This window comes from Magnolia sinica, chromosome 14 (assembly GCF_029962835.1).
Source record: "Magnolia sinica isolate HGM2019 chromosome 14, MsV1, whole genome shotgun sequence".
NCBI classification, from domain to species: Eukaryota; Viridiplantae; Streptophyta; class Magnoliopsida; order Magnoliales; family Magnoliaceae; genus Magnolia; species Magnolia sinica.
The window spans coordinates 74,328,172-74,347,328 of NC_080586.1; the positions used below are offsets into that span (position 1 = coordinate 74,328,172).

Here is a 19,157-nt window from a genome sequence, read left to right on the forward strand (position 1 = left end):
CTCAAGAGGATCTGGTTCAAAAACATATTCGAGAACAAGAGCTACTTAATCAGAATTCGACACAAGCATTCCATGATATCCATACAGTATTAGGAACGCTTGCGTCGTCTATTCAAAGGATAGAGTCACAATTAACAAGTGGAGGAAAGGGGATGCTTCCTGCTCAACCTCTCACCAATCCCAAGCTGCAATATGAAATAAGTGACCCTAGCTCTTCAAACCAGATGGAACAAGCTAAATCCATCACCACTCTTAGGAGTGGGAAGATTATTGACAAAACCATTCCGATTAGGGTTGAAAAGCCTAAAGACCCGAAAGTGGACAAAGAAGATGGATCTAGTCATGTCCCACCAGAGGTAGAATTGGTACCTCAAAGAAAGTCTGTTGCTCCATTTTCCCAACGGTTGGTTGCACCAAAATCTCTCTCTAACTCTCAGGATATTCTAGAGGTGTTGAAACAGGTGAAGGTCAACATCCCTCTACTGGATGCCGTAAAACAAATACCTTTATATGCCAAATTCCTGAAGGACTTATGTACGACCAAAAGACGGCATAATATTCAAAAGAAAATCTTCTTGACTGAGAAAGTGAGTGTCATTCTAAAGAAAGATGTGCCGCAGAAATTCAAAGATCCTGACAGCCCAACCATATCATGTGTAATCGGGGACTATCGAATTGAGCACACACTTCTTGACTTAGGAGCGAGCGTCAATCTGATTCCATACGAGGTATACAAACAGTTAGGTTTGGGTGAATTAAAACCCACTCCAACCACTCTACAACTTGTTGATCGCTCTGTTCGTATACCAAGAGGGGTAATTGAGGATGTGTTGGTCCAAGTCGATAGATTTTACTACCCTGTAGATTTTATCATCCTGGATACCGAACCATCAGTAACATGAGCACTCAAATTCCCGTCATTCCTGGCCGCCCATTCCTTGCCACTTCAAACGCAATTATCAATTGTAGGAATGGTGTCATGACTATGTCTTTCGGGAATATGACATTGGAGTCAAACATATTTTTCAATACTGGCAGACGGTTAGAGGATGAGGACGATTTTCACGATATTAACATGATCGACACTTTCATGAACGATATGACACCTTTGACTTTATCCTCTAACCCTATAGAGACGTGTCTGGCCCACTCCCATAATGTTAATGATGACATGATTAGGGAGACGTGTGCCTTACTTGATACTGCGCCGGTACTTGACGTTAACCAGTGGAGGACACAATTTGAAGAGTTACCCCAAACTGATGCAATGCCTCTACCGTCTAACCTCAAAGCACCGAAGTTTGACCTAAAACCTTTACCCTCTGATTTGGAATATGCCTATTTAGGTTAAGAAGAGACAAACTCAGTGGTGATTTCATCCCACCTTGAGAACAAACAAGAGAGTATGCTCATTTCTACTCTCGAAGAAGATAAAAGGGTTATTGGACATATCATTACAGATCTCGATAGGATGAATGAACTCCTTTCAACTGAATGTTTCGACTCTTTGGATGATTGCTTGGCACACTCTGTAAATTCAAATGATCCCATGGTATAAGAAATAGTGGATGCCTTGCAAGACAGTACATCGATAGTTGTCATGGACCGAGAGAGCCCTTATTCTGAAGTACCTCCTCCCACAGATCCTGAATGTTTACTATTAAAGGAGGAGGAGTTGAAAATTGAACTAAAGAGTGAAACTTCAGCGTATGTTGAGACTACACCACGTACCACAAATTTTTCTGAATTTCATCTACTTGTAGTATCTGACTCATCATGGTGTACTAACTTCGAAATTTTTTCTGCCATAGGTGAATCGTATATACTTTGGACACTTCAGACGATTAAAAGAAAACTTTATGCTGAGGTCCCTCAATTTCTCTAGACATTCACGTTCCAGGACATCCAAGCCTACTGCAAAACGGGCTTTTGGATGATCTTGTTGAAAAACCTTCTGAGAAATTTACCAAGATGCTGGCCGACGGAAGAACCTAGATGCATGATTGAGTAGATTTTCCGTGCTTTCACAATTGAGGATTAGAATTTACTGCTTTCATATGACTAGGGTAGTTTGCTTCATGCTGTTCTAGGTTAGTCGGTTTTATGCCATGAGGTTAGTTTGCTTTTGTTGGTTTCTCTCTTGCGCCAACTTGCTTTCATGCTGAGATCTTTATGGAAAAGCCTCTTAATTATTTCGTCTAGGTAGTATCTTTCCATCACTCCTCTTTTACTTTCGTTGTCCTGTGTGCATTGCATGCATATATCTTTTACATTGAGGACAATGTAGATTTTAGATTGGGGGTGGGAGATTAGGTAACCTAATTAGTATTTTCTTAGTCTTGAGCAAAAATTATGAAAATTTTTAAATTTTTCTGGACTTTCTTATGAATTCAAAGTGATTTTGACAACCATTTTGGATTTAGAATTATAAGATACGTAATGTTGGATTTATGACTCTTGGATTCAATTATCTATTAGATTTCACAGTTAAGTTTGAAGTGTTAATCCAGAATTAGAAGTTGTAAACATTGATTGATTCATGATTTCACATGTCACATCTCGCTTTCACATTAAGGTTTCAATTTGATATTGAAGGGTTAACTTGGTAATCACTAAGCATGTAAGGAACCAGCCTGGAAAAGTTGGCCGTTATGATCAATTGAAAAAAATAAATATACTCAGTTAAAAAACAGTTGTCATCAAAAAAGGATTGGGCGAATGGTCTTCACCATGGGTTTGCTCCCTATAGGTGCAGATTCAAGTCCCCAAGATTGATATTTGGGACAGGTTAGGTGTACGGTCTTCACCATAGGTTTGCTCCCTATAGGTGAGGATTTGATTCCCTACATTGGCATTACTTTTAATGGAAACATTAAAAGCCGGAAGAATGAAAAGATGATCTGTGAGGCAAGTTTTGGTTATATGAATTCTCTTATTGGTTACCAATGATATCCTGAAATAGATAAGTAAATTTTAATGATGATAAGCCGAGATTAGACTATACACCCATATAACTCAATGTTTAGAACTTTTCTAATTAATGGATTAATACTCTAAGCCTGATTATGGAATCTATCATGCGCTTGAGTTCAGGAGAAAGGAATGACCAACATTCATGAATCTTTGCATGTTCGCATCTCGACTCTTTTTCATCATTCACTCGAGTTTATAGGAATTTTCTCGTATTTTTGAAATTATTTTTCGCATACTTTGCTCAGGACCAGCAAAATGCTGGTTGGGGGTTGTGTTGAGGGTCAAATATTGCATATTAGAACCCCAGTTATTGCCTGGATTTATGAACATGGTACCATTTAACGCCCTAATTTAATCGTGTTTTTGCTGCAAGGTGAATTTAGGAGCTTGGATTGCAAAAGGATGCTAAAAACATGAATTTTACGCTTAGAAATCACCAAGGCAAGGGACGGACTCCAGGGGACCGAGATCGAAGAAATTACATGCCAGAGATCTGAGAAAATCAAGAAATTGAAGCCTAAGTGGCCTGAAAGTCAGCCAGAATGCAAGATCACAAGGTTCCTACCATTCGTTTGGCTCGAAACTCTATACGGGGCATGAGGACCATAAATGAACCGTACATGTCAAATTTCAACCGTTGGATCCTTATGGAAGTGACCCAATGGACCTATCAGCCCACACATCAGCAATTTGAGGCCCACCTGATCTTTGGATCTGCTTCAAGTTTGAGACACTTAAAATGAGATGGATAAGCAGATGGTCGGTGTGGATTTTATAAAAACATCAAGGGACTCACCTTATGTGATTGGCGTGCACACAGTGCACGTCCACTTGCGTTGCACTAGACCAATAATGCAGTCAAACTGCGTATTGACCGAGCTTATTTCAAAACCGGCAACTGCCGTATTTTTCGCCTGCGAACAGAGGTTGCGCGTGATCCTTGTGGCCCACGACCGTGCTGCAATGATCTGATTCGGACCGTCCATCAGAATTCTACGGCCCATATCACCAAGACCTAGGTGACGGAATTGCAAAAGACAAGCAAGGATTGGTTCCCAACTGTTCAAATGCAAGATGGATGATTGAGTGGAAGAACTTGTAGGCCACGCCGAAATCACTCCAATTTCACCATTCCCAACCGATTTTCCGTGAGAAATCCAATTAATGGACTGGATTTGTTGAGAAACACCAGGAAGTGGGCCCCACCAACGTCCAACGTCAGTTCGAGGGCCTTGTTTTCACACGTCCGCGAGTTCTGGATGTTCCAGAATTCTGTGGGCCACTGTCTTCAATCAAATGAATAATCCAAACCGTCCATCGTGTATCTCGTCCAAAAACGCCCCAAGGGAAGTTGATTTTTTAGAAAGAAGAGAGGAAAGTGGGCTGTGTTCTGCTCATTTGCTGGGCTATGTAACAAGATTTACGTCGAGGAATCTTTCGCTACGTAAACGTACGCACGACTCCTTCACCGACTTCACCTCTCCACCGACTTCAGTTTCTATAAAAGAGAGAGGAGCCGTGGGATTCAAGCATCCAAGTTTTGGAACATCAGTTGACGAAAGAGAGAGTTGTTTGGTTTCTTTAGGTTTATTTTGTTTGTTTTTTCATAATTATGGAGAGATCTAGTCCATCCATGACGGGCTAAACCTCTTAGCTAGGGCTAAGAGGTGAAGCTTATAGTGTGATGGGACTGATTCTACGACTTTGATTCATGCCATGAACTATGTTGATTCTAGTTTTGAATAATAGGAATATTTCTAATTTTTAATGGTTTGTTGTGACTGAAATTACAATAGATCTGCGATGGCTTTAAGTTTCCCATTCTATTATTGTGATTATGAAGTTAGGAAGTCCTGTTGTTCACCATCGTCTCCTGGGCATGGTTAGATGACGGCACCCTTCCCACTATTCATACATCACTCAGATTAACTGTAAATTGGTTTAATTCTGTTGTTTGCTTTGTCTCATGGGCATGGTTTTGTGATGGAATCCATTCCAATTTACTTCAATCTTATCTCTGTAAAACTAGATCAAAAGACGTTCAGATTTGATTTGCAGGTTATATCTTCCAATTAGATGGAGATGGGACTCGAAGTCCAGTTGAGTTCATGAATCAACCGTAGATCTCCCTGATCTCTACAAGTGGATCCTCTGAATCCCTAGTTTCCTTCCTCCGAATTCCTTAAATTTTAGATTAATATTTCACCATTATTCCTTTAATTACTATCGGGTTAGATTTCATCTTAATTTAGTTCAGTTCTAGTGAGTTTTAGATTGCGTACAAGTTTTAGTCCCTTGGGATTCGACCTCGGTCTCACTGAGTTTATTACTACATCACAACCCTATACTTGGGGAGTGAACAAGTTTTTATCTCCCGAAGTCGGGAACGATCTTAGGGCTGAAGCTCAGGCCTCAGTAGGCAGCATGACTGGGGCCAGGGAAGCGACTGGGTCAGCTCAGGTGGAATGAGCAGGGAGAGGTTTCAGCCGAGCTACCACATGTCCTGCTTGGTTCGCTGGGTTGCCAAACACACCCCGGAGGAGGAGATAGCCAGCCTTCTTACCAAGTCGGACGAGTCTTTCGTCAATGACATAGCTTCGTCCTTTACCGGGTACTTCTATTGATTTTTCTTGCCTTTAGTTTTTTACTGCGATTGAATGCTCATTCTTTTGTTTTGTTCAGTTCGTCCCGAGCTCCTTCTGACTCGGGAGAGATTGAGGGAACTTGCAAAGAAAGACGCCGAGGTGGAAACCCTTAGGGGTAAGGTCGGGACCCTGCGAGACGAGGCCACCTTCCTCCGGATGGAGCAGGCGGAACTGCGTTGGCAGCTCGACGACGGAAAGGCCCGTGAGCTCCAGCTGAAGGGGGTCGTGAGTGATCTTGAAGCCAGATGTGGTACTGCTACAGCCAAGCTATCTCGGGCCAGAACCCATGTAGACTCACTCGCCAAAGAGAACGCCCGATTGGTGAATGCGTTGGAGCAGACCAAAGCTAAGGTGATGGAAGAGCTGCACAAAGTAGTCTCCTAAGCGAAGGAGGCTCAACGAGCTAAAGACGAGGCCTCCCTGGCTTCGATGGTGGCTGCCGCAGTAGATGCCTTCAAGGCTTCAGAGGAGAGGGCCGCTAAAGCTACTAAGTTTTACAACTGTGGCTTCGATGCTTGCATTGATGCGGTCCAGGATCTGTATCCGGACCTCAACCTTGAGCCTCTACTGCCTGAAGACGCAGGGGAGAAACCCTTTGGAGACGCTTGCCTGGATCAGGCTCTTGCCTCCCAAGCTCCTCCTCCTCCTCCGACTGAATAGTCTCCAACATTTCTCTTTTTATGATTTTTCTGAACTTGTCTTTTGATGAATGATCTGATGGATGATATTTTTTGACCCTCTGGAGAGGGCATGTGGATGATGATTTTTATATGTTAATCCGTAGTTGATTTTTGGATGGTGATTGTTGATTGTTGATTGCCGAACCGATTCATTGACAGGTTAGTTCATTTTGGGGCATTGCCGAGCCGACCCCTTGACGGGTCAACTCATTTCAATGCCATTTCGTAGAACTCTATGGTTTGCAATTGTTAGGACCGGACCCCTAGGGGATCGGTTCCTCCCACGATTGGTGAGTAACTTTTAATAAACCCGTTGGTCAGATGATGAATTGACTTCTCTGTCGGGGAGTCGGGTCGTCTATGGGCTTTTCCCCCGAACATGAGGGGATGCCCTGGAGAACTTTCGTGGGATAACATACTAATACATTCTTTAAGGGATCAATTCGTTAGGTTGGCCCCTGCTTATGAGAGGCAACTTTTTGTTAGTAGATAATCCACTCATGTAGATACAAAGAAATGTGAATTTTATTGGGAGCCTTAAAGGCTAGTCGCTCGGAGGCGTACATTTATTGGGGGTCCTCAATGGCCATTACATCATGGGTAGTAGACTTTTAGGTGCTCGGCGTTTCAGGGGTGAGGGAGCTGACGACCCTCGAGATCTTCTAAGCGATAGGAGCCAGGTTTGGTTGATCGGACCACACGGTACGACCCTTCCCAATTAGGCCCGAGTGTCCTAGCCCCCGACTTTGTGGTGTTATGAAAGACTTAGCGAAGGACTAGATCCCCTAGATGGAACCGCCTGGTCTTGACTTTAGAATTATAGAATCGTGCCACCTGTTGATGTCAAGTAGCGACTCAGAGTCTTGAGATGTCTCGGTCTTCTTCAAGTGATCTAGGTTGGCTACAATCTGCTTGGCGTTTTGGTTTTCCTGATAATTTTTGACCCAAGTTGTAGGAAGGCCAATTTCAACTGAAACCATTGCTTCCGAACCGGAGGAAAGCGAAAATGGGGTCTCCCCAGTGGATGACTGAGCTGTGGTCCTGTAAGCCCAGAGGATGAATGGGAACTCCTCGGCCCAGTTACCTTTCGCTTTCTCTAATTTTGTTTTGAGATGGTGCTTGATGACCTTTTTAACTGCCTCCACCTGTTCATTGAATTGAGGGCGTCGAGGCAAATAATACGCGTTCGTGATGTCGAGCCCTTGACACATACATCGGAACTTGTCGTTATCAAACTGCCTGCCATTATTAGACACGATGGTGCGTGAAATTTCAAACCGATAGATGATATTTTTCCAGACAAAATAGCCCACCTTTTGTTCTGTGATTTTTGTAACGGGCTCAGCTTCGGCCCACTTGGTGAAGTAGTCAACTGCTATAATGACGAACTTAACTTGCCCTTTCCCTGTGGGTAGAGGTCCGATGATGTCGATCCCCCATTGAGCGAACGGCCATGGATCGCTCATGGGAGTCTTTTCTTCTAAAGGTTGCCTCGGCACAACCGCGTACCGTTGACATTTATCGCACCTTTAAACATAGTTCTTCGAGTCCTCCCTAATGGTCGGCCAAAAGTATCCTTGGCAGAGTATTTTCATAGCCAGGGCTCGACCGCTAGAATGATTTTTGCAGATACCTTCGTGAATCTTCCGAATCATATAATCTGCCTCATCGTGTCGGAGACATCTGAGATAGGGTTGTGAATGCCCTTTCATGTACAGGATCCCGTCCAGAATTACGTACCGTGCCGCTCTGACTCTCAGGCACCTAGCTTCCAACCTATCTAAGGGGACCTCACCGGTTGTGAGGTAGCTATAAATCGGGTCCATCCAGCTCAGAGTATTATCTACTGGATTGACCGTTTTCTTCTCCATTTGGTCAATGCTCTGATGTTCTATGAACTACACGGAAATGATTTACGGGATCTTCCCTTCCGTGGTCGAGGCTATGCCCAGGAATTTTCTGCTCTAGGAATCTGACAGATAGTGCAGCTCCAAAATCTTTCTATCAGTTTCCTTGTTACGTCCAGGTAAGCAACCATCCTAGTCTCTTTGGCCTCGTATTCGGTGGAGATATGATTTACTAATAGCTGAGAATCACATCATACCTGGAGAGACTGGACCTCCAGACTAGCCGTCAGTCGGAGTCCGACCAACAGAGCTTCGTACTTCGCCTCATTGTTAGAGGCCTTGAAACCGAGTCTGATTGCATATTGGATGGGTGTAGAATCAGGCATGACCAGGACAATTCCTACTCCAGCATGCTTGGCATTGGACGGCCCATCTACATAGAGAATCCATCTTGGTTTCGATATCGCCTCTTGATCACTTGGAGGAATAGCCGAAGGAGTCGTCTCGACTTCGGCACTGATCCCTTCTTCGTTTGGGGTGGTGAATTCTGTATTGAAGTCGGCCACAGCATGGCCCTTAATGCCTGTCCTTAGTCGAAAATGGATGTCGAACTCCTCGAGTTCAATGGCCCATTTGGTTAGCTGACCTAACACTTCGGGCCTCTGGAGGACTTGTTTAAGGGGAGAGTTAGTCAAGACGACGATGGAATGAGCCTGGAAGTACGGACGTAACCTCTGAGCTGAGATAACGAGATAGATCGCTAACTTCTCCAGAGCTGAATATCTCGTCTCGGCGGGTACCATGGCCTTACTCACATAGTATATGGAATGCTGCTTGCCCCCTACTTCTCTAATCAGGGCCGAGCTGACAGCTGAGGCCGAGACCGCAAGATACAAGAACAGGGGCTCGCCTTCTTCGGGTTTAGACAGTAGGGGCGACGAACCTAAATACTGTTTCAGCAGCTGAAGAGCCTGTTCGCATTCTGATGTTCATTCTGCCTTATTACGACCCTTCAATTGCTGAAAGAAGGGAAGGCATTTGTCCGTGACTCTGGATATGAATCGTCCGAGCGCTGCTACTCGTCTGGTGAGGCATTCTATCTCCTTGATAGTCCGAGGCAAGCTCATATCGAAGAGTGCTTTGATTTTGTCGGGATTTGCTTCAATGCCCCTTTGGCTAACTTGAAACCCGAGATATTTACCTGAGCTAACTCTGAAGGCGCACTTCGCGGGATTCAGCTTCATTTGACACTCTCGGAGGATGGCGAAGGTTCCTTCGAGATCTGCTAAGTGATCGGATGCCTTAATAATCTTAATAAGCATGTTGTCGACATAAACCTTCATAGTATGCCTAATCTGCTTGGCGAACATCTGATTTACCAGCCTTTGATATGTGGCCCCTATATTCTTCAGGCCAAACGGCATGACTTGGTAACAGTAGAGTCCCTTGTCAGTGACGAAGGTAGTCTTCTGCCAGTCTGGGGGATGCATCGTGATTTGGTTATACCTGGAATAAGCGTCCAGGAAGGAGAGTAGTTCGTGCCCTGCTGTGCTGTCCACCAGCTGATTGATCCGAGGCAATGGGAAGCTATCCTTCGGACAGGACCTGTTCAGATCCGAGTAATCTACACAGACCCGCCATTTTCCATTGACTTTCTCAACAAGGACCACGTTTGTGATCCAATCGGGATAATGTACCTCCTCTATGAAGCCTGCACTGAGCAATACAGAGACTTCATTGGCTATGGCTTCATACCGTTCGGCGTTGAACGACATTCTCTTCTATTTCACTGGTTTGTGATCCAGGTCCACATTCAGCCTGTGAACCATGATGTCGGGAGAGATACCGGGCATGTCTCCATGTGACCATGCGAAGACATCCCTATGCTGTCACAGGAAAGTCAACATTTCGGATCACTACTCAGAATTTAATGACGTCCCGAGCTGAACAGTTTTGCTCGGGTCTGCCTCGTCGAGCGGTACTTTATCCAGGTCTTCCACAGATGAGTCCTTTGTAGGTTCTCTGGGATCTAGGACGTTGACGGTGAGCGCTTGCTTCACAGATCCTTTCTTCACTACTATCACGTAACATCTCCGAGCCTTGCGTTGATCGCCTCGGAGGTGGCCTATTCCACCCTAGGCGGGAAATTTTATCATCAGATGATAGGTGGAGACGACTGCCCTCATTGCATTGAGAGAAGGTCTACCCAGAATGACGTTGTGCACTGGTGGCACATTGACAACGAGGAAGTCTACCATGAGGGTGACTTGATGTTGTCCTTCTCTCGTGGTCATAGGGAGGGAGATGGCTCCCTCGGAGATCACCCTTTCTCCGGCAAAGCCATGTAAGGGGTCTTCATAGGTCTGAGGCATGACCTTAGAATTCTCATTCTTTTGAAAGCCTCGGAGTAGATCACATCTGCTGAGCTTCCGGTGTCGACTAGGATGCAGTACACCTTGTGATTAGCTATGGTCATAGAAACTACTAGGGCGTCGTCGTGCGGATGCTGGATTCCGCGCGCATCGTCTTCCGTGAAGGTCAGGCTGCACGGGCTGACCCAGAGTTCCTTGCTCGGTCGCTTGGTTATGTGGATGTAGTGTTCCAGATCAGACTTCCGAGAGTGGGCTTTTCGAGCCCTGTTTGAGTCTCCTCCACCGGATGAGCCACCGAAGATGGTGCGGATTTCGGCCGGCTCTTCTGCGGTATTATTTGGCTGCTCTTGCTCTTCTTTCCGAGTTGTTTTTTCTTCCTTGGTATACCGGCGCAGATGACCCTTACGAATAAGGATCTCAATCTCATATTTGAGATCTAGGCAAGCGGCTGTGTTATGGCCGTGATCTTGATGGAAATGACAATACTTGTGTTTGTCGCGATGATCTGGGTCGGCCTTCATGCAAACAGGCCAATTCATAAGCTTTTGCCTTCTGATGTCTAGTAGGATTTGCTCGGTAGATGTGTTGAGGGGGGTGTAGGAATGAAATTTACCCTCTGGTTTTCTACGTAGACGATGATTGTGGGGAGCGTGGTCATCTAGTCCTTTGCTGGATGGCTGAGGTTCTTCATTCCTTGGTCTCTTCCCTTTGCCAGTCGGCTCTATTACTTGAATATTTTTGTGGGCGTTGGAGAATTCCTCGGCGTTAGCATACTTTTGAGCCCTGGTGATGAGCTCAGCTAACGTCTTCGGTGGATTCTTCCCAATGGAGAAGGTGAACTTCCCCTCTTTTAGACCGCTGAACACTGTAGAGAGTGTCATCTTGTTGTCATAATCTTTTACTTGTAATGCTTCTTCATTGAAACAAGCGATGTAATCCTTCAATGACTCCTTAAGCTCTTGCTTGATGGTGAACAGATGAGTATTCGGTTTTCTACTCTTCTCATCGCTTATGAATTGGGTAAGGAATAATCAGTTGAGTTCTGCAAAGGAATCAACGGAATTGGGTTTAAACTGGTGGTACCAACTCCGAGCGGATCCCATGAGTGTGGTTGAAAACCCCTTGCACATCATCGCGTCTGTCGCTGCGATAAGCCTCCATATGCTCGGATGGGTCACCAGACCCAGAGTATTGGATGACGGGAGGTATCTGGAACCTCTGTGGCATCATCTCGCTCATGATCGTAGAGGTGAAGGGAGGCTCGGTCTCTTCCATCATCACTTGAATAGTGGTGGGAACTGATGATGGCTGCTGATTCTTTTCTAGCGTCAGAATCTTGTTGTTGAGTTCCGCAAACCGTGTTTCCTATGGATCTTTATTCTCAGTCACTATCTCTTGGGTGTCTTCTACTTCGAGAGTTTTCCTTCCCCTCCTCTTTTCCAACTCATGATGGAGATCCGTTGGTGTCAGGGCTGAGGTGACCGAGGTATTCGTTGGAACCTGAGTTGTTGTATTCTGGGCTGGAATTCGATTTTGAGTCGGAGGAGGGTTCTAAACTGAAGCTGGTGCCCGAGCAGATTAATGTTGGGACCCCTCGGGTCTTATACTCCTCGGCGTGGAATGAGCTTCTACTACTGGACCAATCGTTTCCTGAATAGGATGTGGCTGTGGTTCCTGTTGCTGCTTCATCTGATTAATTTCATCGCGCAAAGCTTGTATCTCGCTTTGCATAGCTCGATACTTGCTTGCCCGATTGCAAGAACGCTGGGAAGCCCTGGGGCTGACTCGGCATGAAGCAGTGAAGAAGACTGGGTCTGGTCATTTTGCTCCGGTTCCACAGCTGGCAATTTATTCTTTCCTCTCGCCATTACACTTAAAGACATGAATCTAACCTTTCGTATTAGTTTCCCATAGACGACGCCAAAAAATGTTGAGGTCAAAATTTAGACCACCCTCCACTTAATGTGATGAACCTCTGATGAACCTTGGTCCTTCACAAGTGGTGAGTAAACGAGACCTTGGCTGAACCGGGGGATCCTCCAATGCCTAAGTCAGGTCAAAGGAATCTGGGTCTAAGTTGAATGTAGAGAGAGGGGGCGAGATGTTGCGTACCTGTAGCAATGAGATCCCCTTGTATTTATACCTGCCTATCGGACGGTCTGGGTCCGTTAATCTCGGCACGATTCACTCAATTAGTGGGATACTATGATCGTGGAGATATTGTTTGTAATCCAGGGATTGTGTAGCATATCGTGCTTCAGAGGGGCGTATCTGTGGGCGAGATATTCGGTAGTATCCGCTTAAGGCAGTTTCTTAGTTTAGCGCATGGAATGTTCACATTTGGCCTTGACCTTAGCTTGAGATCTCAGACTAAAGAGGCCTTTACTCCGAGCTTCAGACCTGGACTAGTATACACATGGACTTTTTCCATTGAGTTATTAAGCGAGGACTGCGTCCAGAGTCCGATACGAGCTCCGGTCTGGACTCATGGTGGGCTCGGTCCTACTTGTCTGTCGTATACCTTTGAGCTTTCACCTTTGAGCTTTCGGGCTTAAATAGTTTAGTTAAGTTTCCCCGTAACGGGCGACACGCAGATGTGGGTGGTTGAACGATTCGTCTTTTGTCGAGCAGTAGTGGGGCAACCCAAAATCTTGTAAGTAGGCTTCAGTCTGAGCTTCACACTGACTGCCCCGACCTTATATTACTCCGAACCGACTGCCTCAGAGCAGGAGCGCGACTGTGGCTGAGCCAAGAATCTTCCTTCCCTTCAGTTGTTTTTACCATTCCAGATAAGTTCTTACGTATCCGATCAGATTAAGATGGCGTCGGACCTCGGAATTGAAGGGACTCAGATCTTCCCAATATATATATATATATATATATATATATATATGGGAAAAGGTACTATGCGCTCGACCTCATGTTAAGCTCCTGTGAGGTTGAGCTGTGTGGGCCCCACCGTGATGCGTGTCGACCATCAACACCGTGCATTTGATGGGTCCCCTTTTAATTATGAGATATCCCAAAAACCAGCCGTATTCGGAACTCAGGTGGGCCATACCATCTAAAATCATGTGAAGACACCGTTAAAACATATAAAAGCACTTGGTGGGGCCCACCTGAAATTTGCATGCGTTTGAAACTTGGTCTGAACCCTCATCCAAGTGGGACACACATAATGGATGGGCTGGATTTGCAAAGCACATCTCGGTGGGCCCAAAAAGTGGTTATGAATGTTTTAATGGTGCACGGCCCCTCTCCACTTCTGTATGTGGTGTGGCCCACACAAGTCACGGATTGACTTGATTTTTGAGACCTAGGCCCACGATGGAATGGTGCATCTGACTGATGGGGTAGATGTTCGAAACGCATCACGGTGGGGCCCACACAACTTGACCTCATGGGACGGACTCGTGAGGTCGAGCACATAGTACCTTTTCCCTATATATATATATATATATATATATATATATATATATATACACACACACACACACACATCTTCTATCTGTTTTTCCATTTCATCATCAGGACGATATTTAGGTAGACCATACTGTTAGAAACAGTGACCAATGACTACAGAAAAGGTTTTGTTAGCCATAAAAGTTTTGAATAGCTGATGTTTGTATTTTTCCTCAGTCCAAATCATCTTGACAGTTGGGATGGAAATAGCAATTGAGAAACCTTTACAATGGACCCTTTGAATTTTTAATGCTGAGGCACTTAAACACCACTGTTACCCATGACGTGGTCCACCTGAGATTTGGATCTACTTAAATTTTCAAACCGTATCTAAAATAGGCCGGAGAAATGAATGGACGGCATGGATATACAACACATCAAAGGTGGGGCCCATGGTAAGGGTAACACCCAAGTAACACCTAATCAGCTCCCTTTCTCAACCGGACACGTGGCAGGATAATGTGCTGATCTGGTCCAGCTAACATACTGCCACGATGGCTTGAGTTTTAAAAATAAAACCACGGACAATCATATCCATTACTTCTTCGCCGTTGGTCTCACTTATATTTGGGTGTTAAATGGCTTTTAAAATGTCACTTTCAATGGTCAGAAATCAAATGACTAGGATTATCTGGCCAGTGAGATTTTTGAGACATTAACCATCCATGCTAGAATCCTGTATATGGACCGATGAACATCATCCTACCACTTGTACTACCATACTTTGGCACTTGCAGCACCTTCGGGCCGACTCCAATTCGGTGGTGACCCTTCATTCACAGATCAAGGTAGGCGTCATTTTATAAAAAGATCTTTGGGCCCACCATAACATATTATTTATTTTATTCACTTTCATTAATGTTGCTCATTTTAAGATATGAGCCCAAAAATGAGATAAATATAAAGCCCAATTGGACCATAACACAAGAAAGCGGTGGGAATCAAATGCCCACCATTGAAACTTCCTTAGGTTCCACTGCAGTGTTTACTTGTCATCCAACTTGTTTATAAAGTCATATGGTATTGGATGATGGGAAAACATAAAAAATCAACTTATCCGAAACTTTTGTGGCCAAGAAGAGTTTTTCAATGATAGGCACTCAATCCTCATAGTTTCTTGTGGTGTGGCCCACTTGAGATTTGAATCTTCCTCGTTTTTGATATGATGCCCTAAGATGAGCTGGAAAAATGGATTGACAATGTGGATAAAATACATACATCATGATGGGCACCATACAGCTCCGACACTGAACTTGGTATGAGAGGGTTCATTAGCCTGGTTGTACTAGTGGGACCCCTTGATGACCTCAAGGTGGGCATTGGTTATCTGTTCAATGTATTTGGGTCCCACCCAATGAGTAGATTGACCTTTAAGGTGGGAGATGCTAGAAGAAATATCATTGATCCATCATTGGTTTTTAATAAAATGCCACTCAAGACCCATCAGTGCCTGTCTCGATCTGACGGAAGGCGTGCTGGAGACTAGGATCATTCATCAAGTCGTGTGGATGTAAATATTGCATACACTTTCAAAAATTATTGTTTCACTGATTGAAAGGATTACATTTGTTCAGTTCACTCATTTTTGGTATATTGCACTTCATTGTTGATGATGAATGGTTCATATCAATCGCCAGGTACCATGGAGGGTGTGAAGAGGCACCGGTATGGATCTTGACATATGCTTTCGTCAGAGTTTTTCAAAATCCAACAATTTTAAAGTTTTGGAAAGTCCTGATTTATTATTAATTTAGTTCTATGGATTCTCATCTAAATATCAATAGATTAATATGATGAAAAAAATGAAAATAAGGAATATGATTACTTATAAATTGTAGTCACTAGAAATTGAATACCATGTTGCACATTTAATTAAGAGGGTTCTCTTCCAAATTTATTACAGCTGAAGAGAGAATGAAACATGAGAACCCTAGAGTGAGATTAGGGTAATATATAAGGACCACATAAGGCAGAATCTACACATGGATTTGGATGAGAGGATTTTTTCTACATTTCCTTTTTTCCCCTTCTCTCTCTTGTTCTCCCTGTCGCTAAAGGAGTTAGAATGTCCAATGCCACTCTCTCTACACTCTCTAACATATAATTTATTTATAGGTCAACTTTTAAGCTTAGTTATTAAGAAATCATGGCTAAAGGTCAACTTTTAACCTTAGTTTGCAACCAAGGTTAAAAGCTAACTTTTAGCTTTGGCTGCTAAGGAACCAAGGCTAAAGGTAAGCTTTTACCCAAGGTTGGTCAAGAATCAAGGTCAAAGGCCAGCTTTTAGCTATGGTTGTCAAGTAACAATGGCTAAAAGTTTATTTTTAACCATGTTTGTTAAGGAACTATGGTTAAAAAGTCGGCTCTTAGCCTTGATTGCTAAGGATTCATAGCTAAAGTTAAACTTTTAGCCTCTGTTTCTTAGCAACCAAGGCTAAAAAGACTTTTAGTCTTAGTTGTTAAGGAACTAAGGCTAAAGGTTAGCTTTTACCCATAATTACTTAGGAGCCGGGCTTAAAAGCTATATTTTAGCTACGGTTGCTAAATAATTATGGTTAAAAGTCTATTTTAAATTATGATTGCTAAGGAACAATGGCTAAAAAATCAACTCTTAACCGTGGTTGCTTAGGAATTGAGGTTAAAAGTTAGCTTTTACAACAATCATTAAGAAACTGAAGTTATTAGTCAAATTTTAGCTTAGCCTCGATTACTAAGGAACCAAGGCTAAAAGTAAAATTTTAGCCACTGTAATTAAAAAATTGAGTTTAAAAGTTAACTTTTATTATTTTAAATTAATAAAATTAAATCATTATTTGTTTAAAGCCATTGTCATTGTCACTTTTTCAGGTTATTTTATAGTATGGATAAAAAAATGAAGTAGATATATATCCTAGGTGGACCACACCACTACAAACGGTGGTCCTTGAACACCAATCAAGGCTAAAATTTAGATTTAGTCTTGACTGGACCAACCGACTTTAAAAACTTAATTTAGCATCAATTCAAGGCAACCGAAGTTAAAAATGTTCTTTTAGCCTTGGTTGAACAATAAAAGATAAAAAGTTCTTTAACTTGAGTGGAAGAACCAATGCTTAAAAAGCTTTTTAATGCGAGTTGCCAAAACTAAGGCTAAAGTCCTTAACCACGGTGTTTGTCCCACCAGCTTGCGTAACCATGGCAAAATGAAATTAAAATCTTTAGCCCCGGTTATTAACTTTTTAACCATAATTTTCAACTTAGGCTAAAAGAATTTTTCCTTGTGGTGATATGAAAAATCCTCTCCTCTAACCCAGTTTTACATATGCTTAAGATAGACCCACATATTAATTATATCATTAATAAGACCATTGAATTTTGAACTCTCTAATAAATGTCCATGAATCCGATACTCACACAATGAAATAAAATTAAAATTTTGGTCCATGACAAATGTGAACATGTAAAACAATGTGGATAGTTTATACCACCCAATTTTTGTAAGTGCATGTGTATTAGCCAACACGCTCTACCAGAGTACTGAAGTCTTCTACAACAGTTGTTCTGGTACATACTATTGAGGGTCAAATACTTCATATTAGACCCCGGTTATTGCCTGGATTTACAAACATTGTACTGTCTAGCAGTCTATTTAATTGTGTTTTTGCTGCAAGGTGACTTTAGGAGCCTGCACTGGAAAATGGTACTACAAGCATGGAATTAATGTTCTGATGATGCCAAGGTAAGGGACAGACCCCAGGGGAGTAAGATCAATAGATATACATGCTGAAAATATGAGAAAGTCGAGAAATTGAATCTCAAGTGGTCCGAAATTAGTCCAGAATGCAAGATCACAGGGTTTCCACCATCCGTTCAGCTCAAAACTTTATACATATCCTCAGGACCATAAATTAAGCGTACACATCAAATTTGAACCATCGAATCCTTGTAGAAGTGGCCCAATGAGCACATCAGCCCCTTAATTCCTTAAGTGGGGCTCACTTGATCTCTGGATATGCTTTAATTTTGGAATCATCGACTTAAATGATGCTACAAAACAGATGGACGGCGCAGATCTTTCAGATACATCACTATGGATCCCACATGTACATTGAATGTACGTAAGGTGCAAGTGCACCCACTGCGCACTGGACGAAAACTCCTCGGGTCAAGCCGGTTGACCCGACCTTCTTCACAAAGGAAACAGCGTCCGCACGCTGTTTCGTCGGCTTGGAGTAGTGGGGCCCATTCTTCGCCCCATTGCATGATCAGAGCTGTCCATTCACTCCATAGATGGGGTAAAACCCTGTCTTAGTTTTCCTTTTCAGCCCATACACGTGTACACACGTGGATCGTAAAAAACGCAAGATTAATGGCTAGTTGATTCTATACAGTGGACAACACTACAACTCCACAAAAACTAGTCATTTCTGACCAAAATTTCGAGCAAAATTCGGTGGACGGAATGGATTTCTCAAAATAAAATCGAAGTGGGTCCCACCAACTTCAACAGCGACCCATCCTTGCGCAGGCCCTGTTTTTCCGCGTCCGGAAAAACTGAAAATTGCGGGCAGTTGCGGGCCACCGTCCGTGATCGGATCGATGATCCATACCATTCAACCTCTTGAAAGGGTGGTCCTAACCCTAACCATGATATCAGTTTCGAAAGAACTGGACAGTCAGTCGAGCAAACGGAGTTCAAAAGCAGGGCGTTTTCACTTTTTATGGCGCACGCCGTTTCTCTGCTGCGGAAGCTCCTCACTGCCTGTTGCTGCGAAGGCTCTCCTCCACTCCCAACAAACTATAAAAACGAGGGCCGTGGGAGAGAAAGGGAGGCTCGGTTTGGGAGATGAGAAAGGACTGAGGAGGATTAACGGAGGTTGGCTGCTGGACGTGGCTGGAGGTGGAGCGAGGCTTGGGCTGGACCTGGACCTGATTTTTTTCCTTTTTCCTTTCTCCTTCTTCTGTTGTTGATTTTGAATTTAGCCCATTCATGTGTGGCTAAACCTCTTAGCTAGGGCTAAGAGGTGAAGCCTGTAGCGAGATGGGAGATACTATTTCATGTGTTTAATTTAAATTTCTGAACTAAATTTGATTTTAAGTTGATTATTAAAGGAATATTTTCTTAGTCTTTAATGGTTTGTTGTGACTGAAATTACAATGGGTTTGCAATGACTTTGAATATTTCTTTTTCCCTTTTGA

General features: G+C 43.4%; 1 protein-coding gene across 1 annotated transcript; it reads right to left on the reverse strand.

Annotated features, from left to right (window-relative positions):
* Positions 1-10,465: 10,465 nt before the first annotated feature.
* LOC131225017 (uncharacterized) lies at positions 10,466-12,385 on the reverse strand. The gene is made up of 2 exons (XM_058220446.1): positions 12,267-12,385; positions 10,466-11,525 (listed from the first exon to the last, which is right to left on the reverse strand). Exons 1-2 carry the CDS (start codon positions 12,383-12,385, stop codon positions 10,466-10,468), a joined length of 1,179 nt encoding a protein of 392 aa, XP_058076429.1.
* Between the last annotated feature and the right edge of the window lie 6,772 nt (positions 12,386-19,157).

Coding starts and splice junctions, on each gene's coding strand:
- LOC131225017 (XM_058220446.1), bottom strand. CDS start 12,385: ATGGCGAGAGGAAAGAATAAATTGCCAGCTGTGGAACCGGAGCAAAAT. Junction 11,526..12,266: donor CCCAGCGTTCTTGCAATCGG/GCAAGCAAGTAT, acceptor CCAATTCATAAG/CGATGAGAAGAGTAGAAAAC.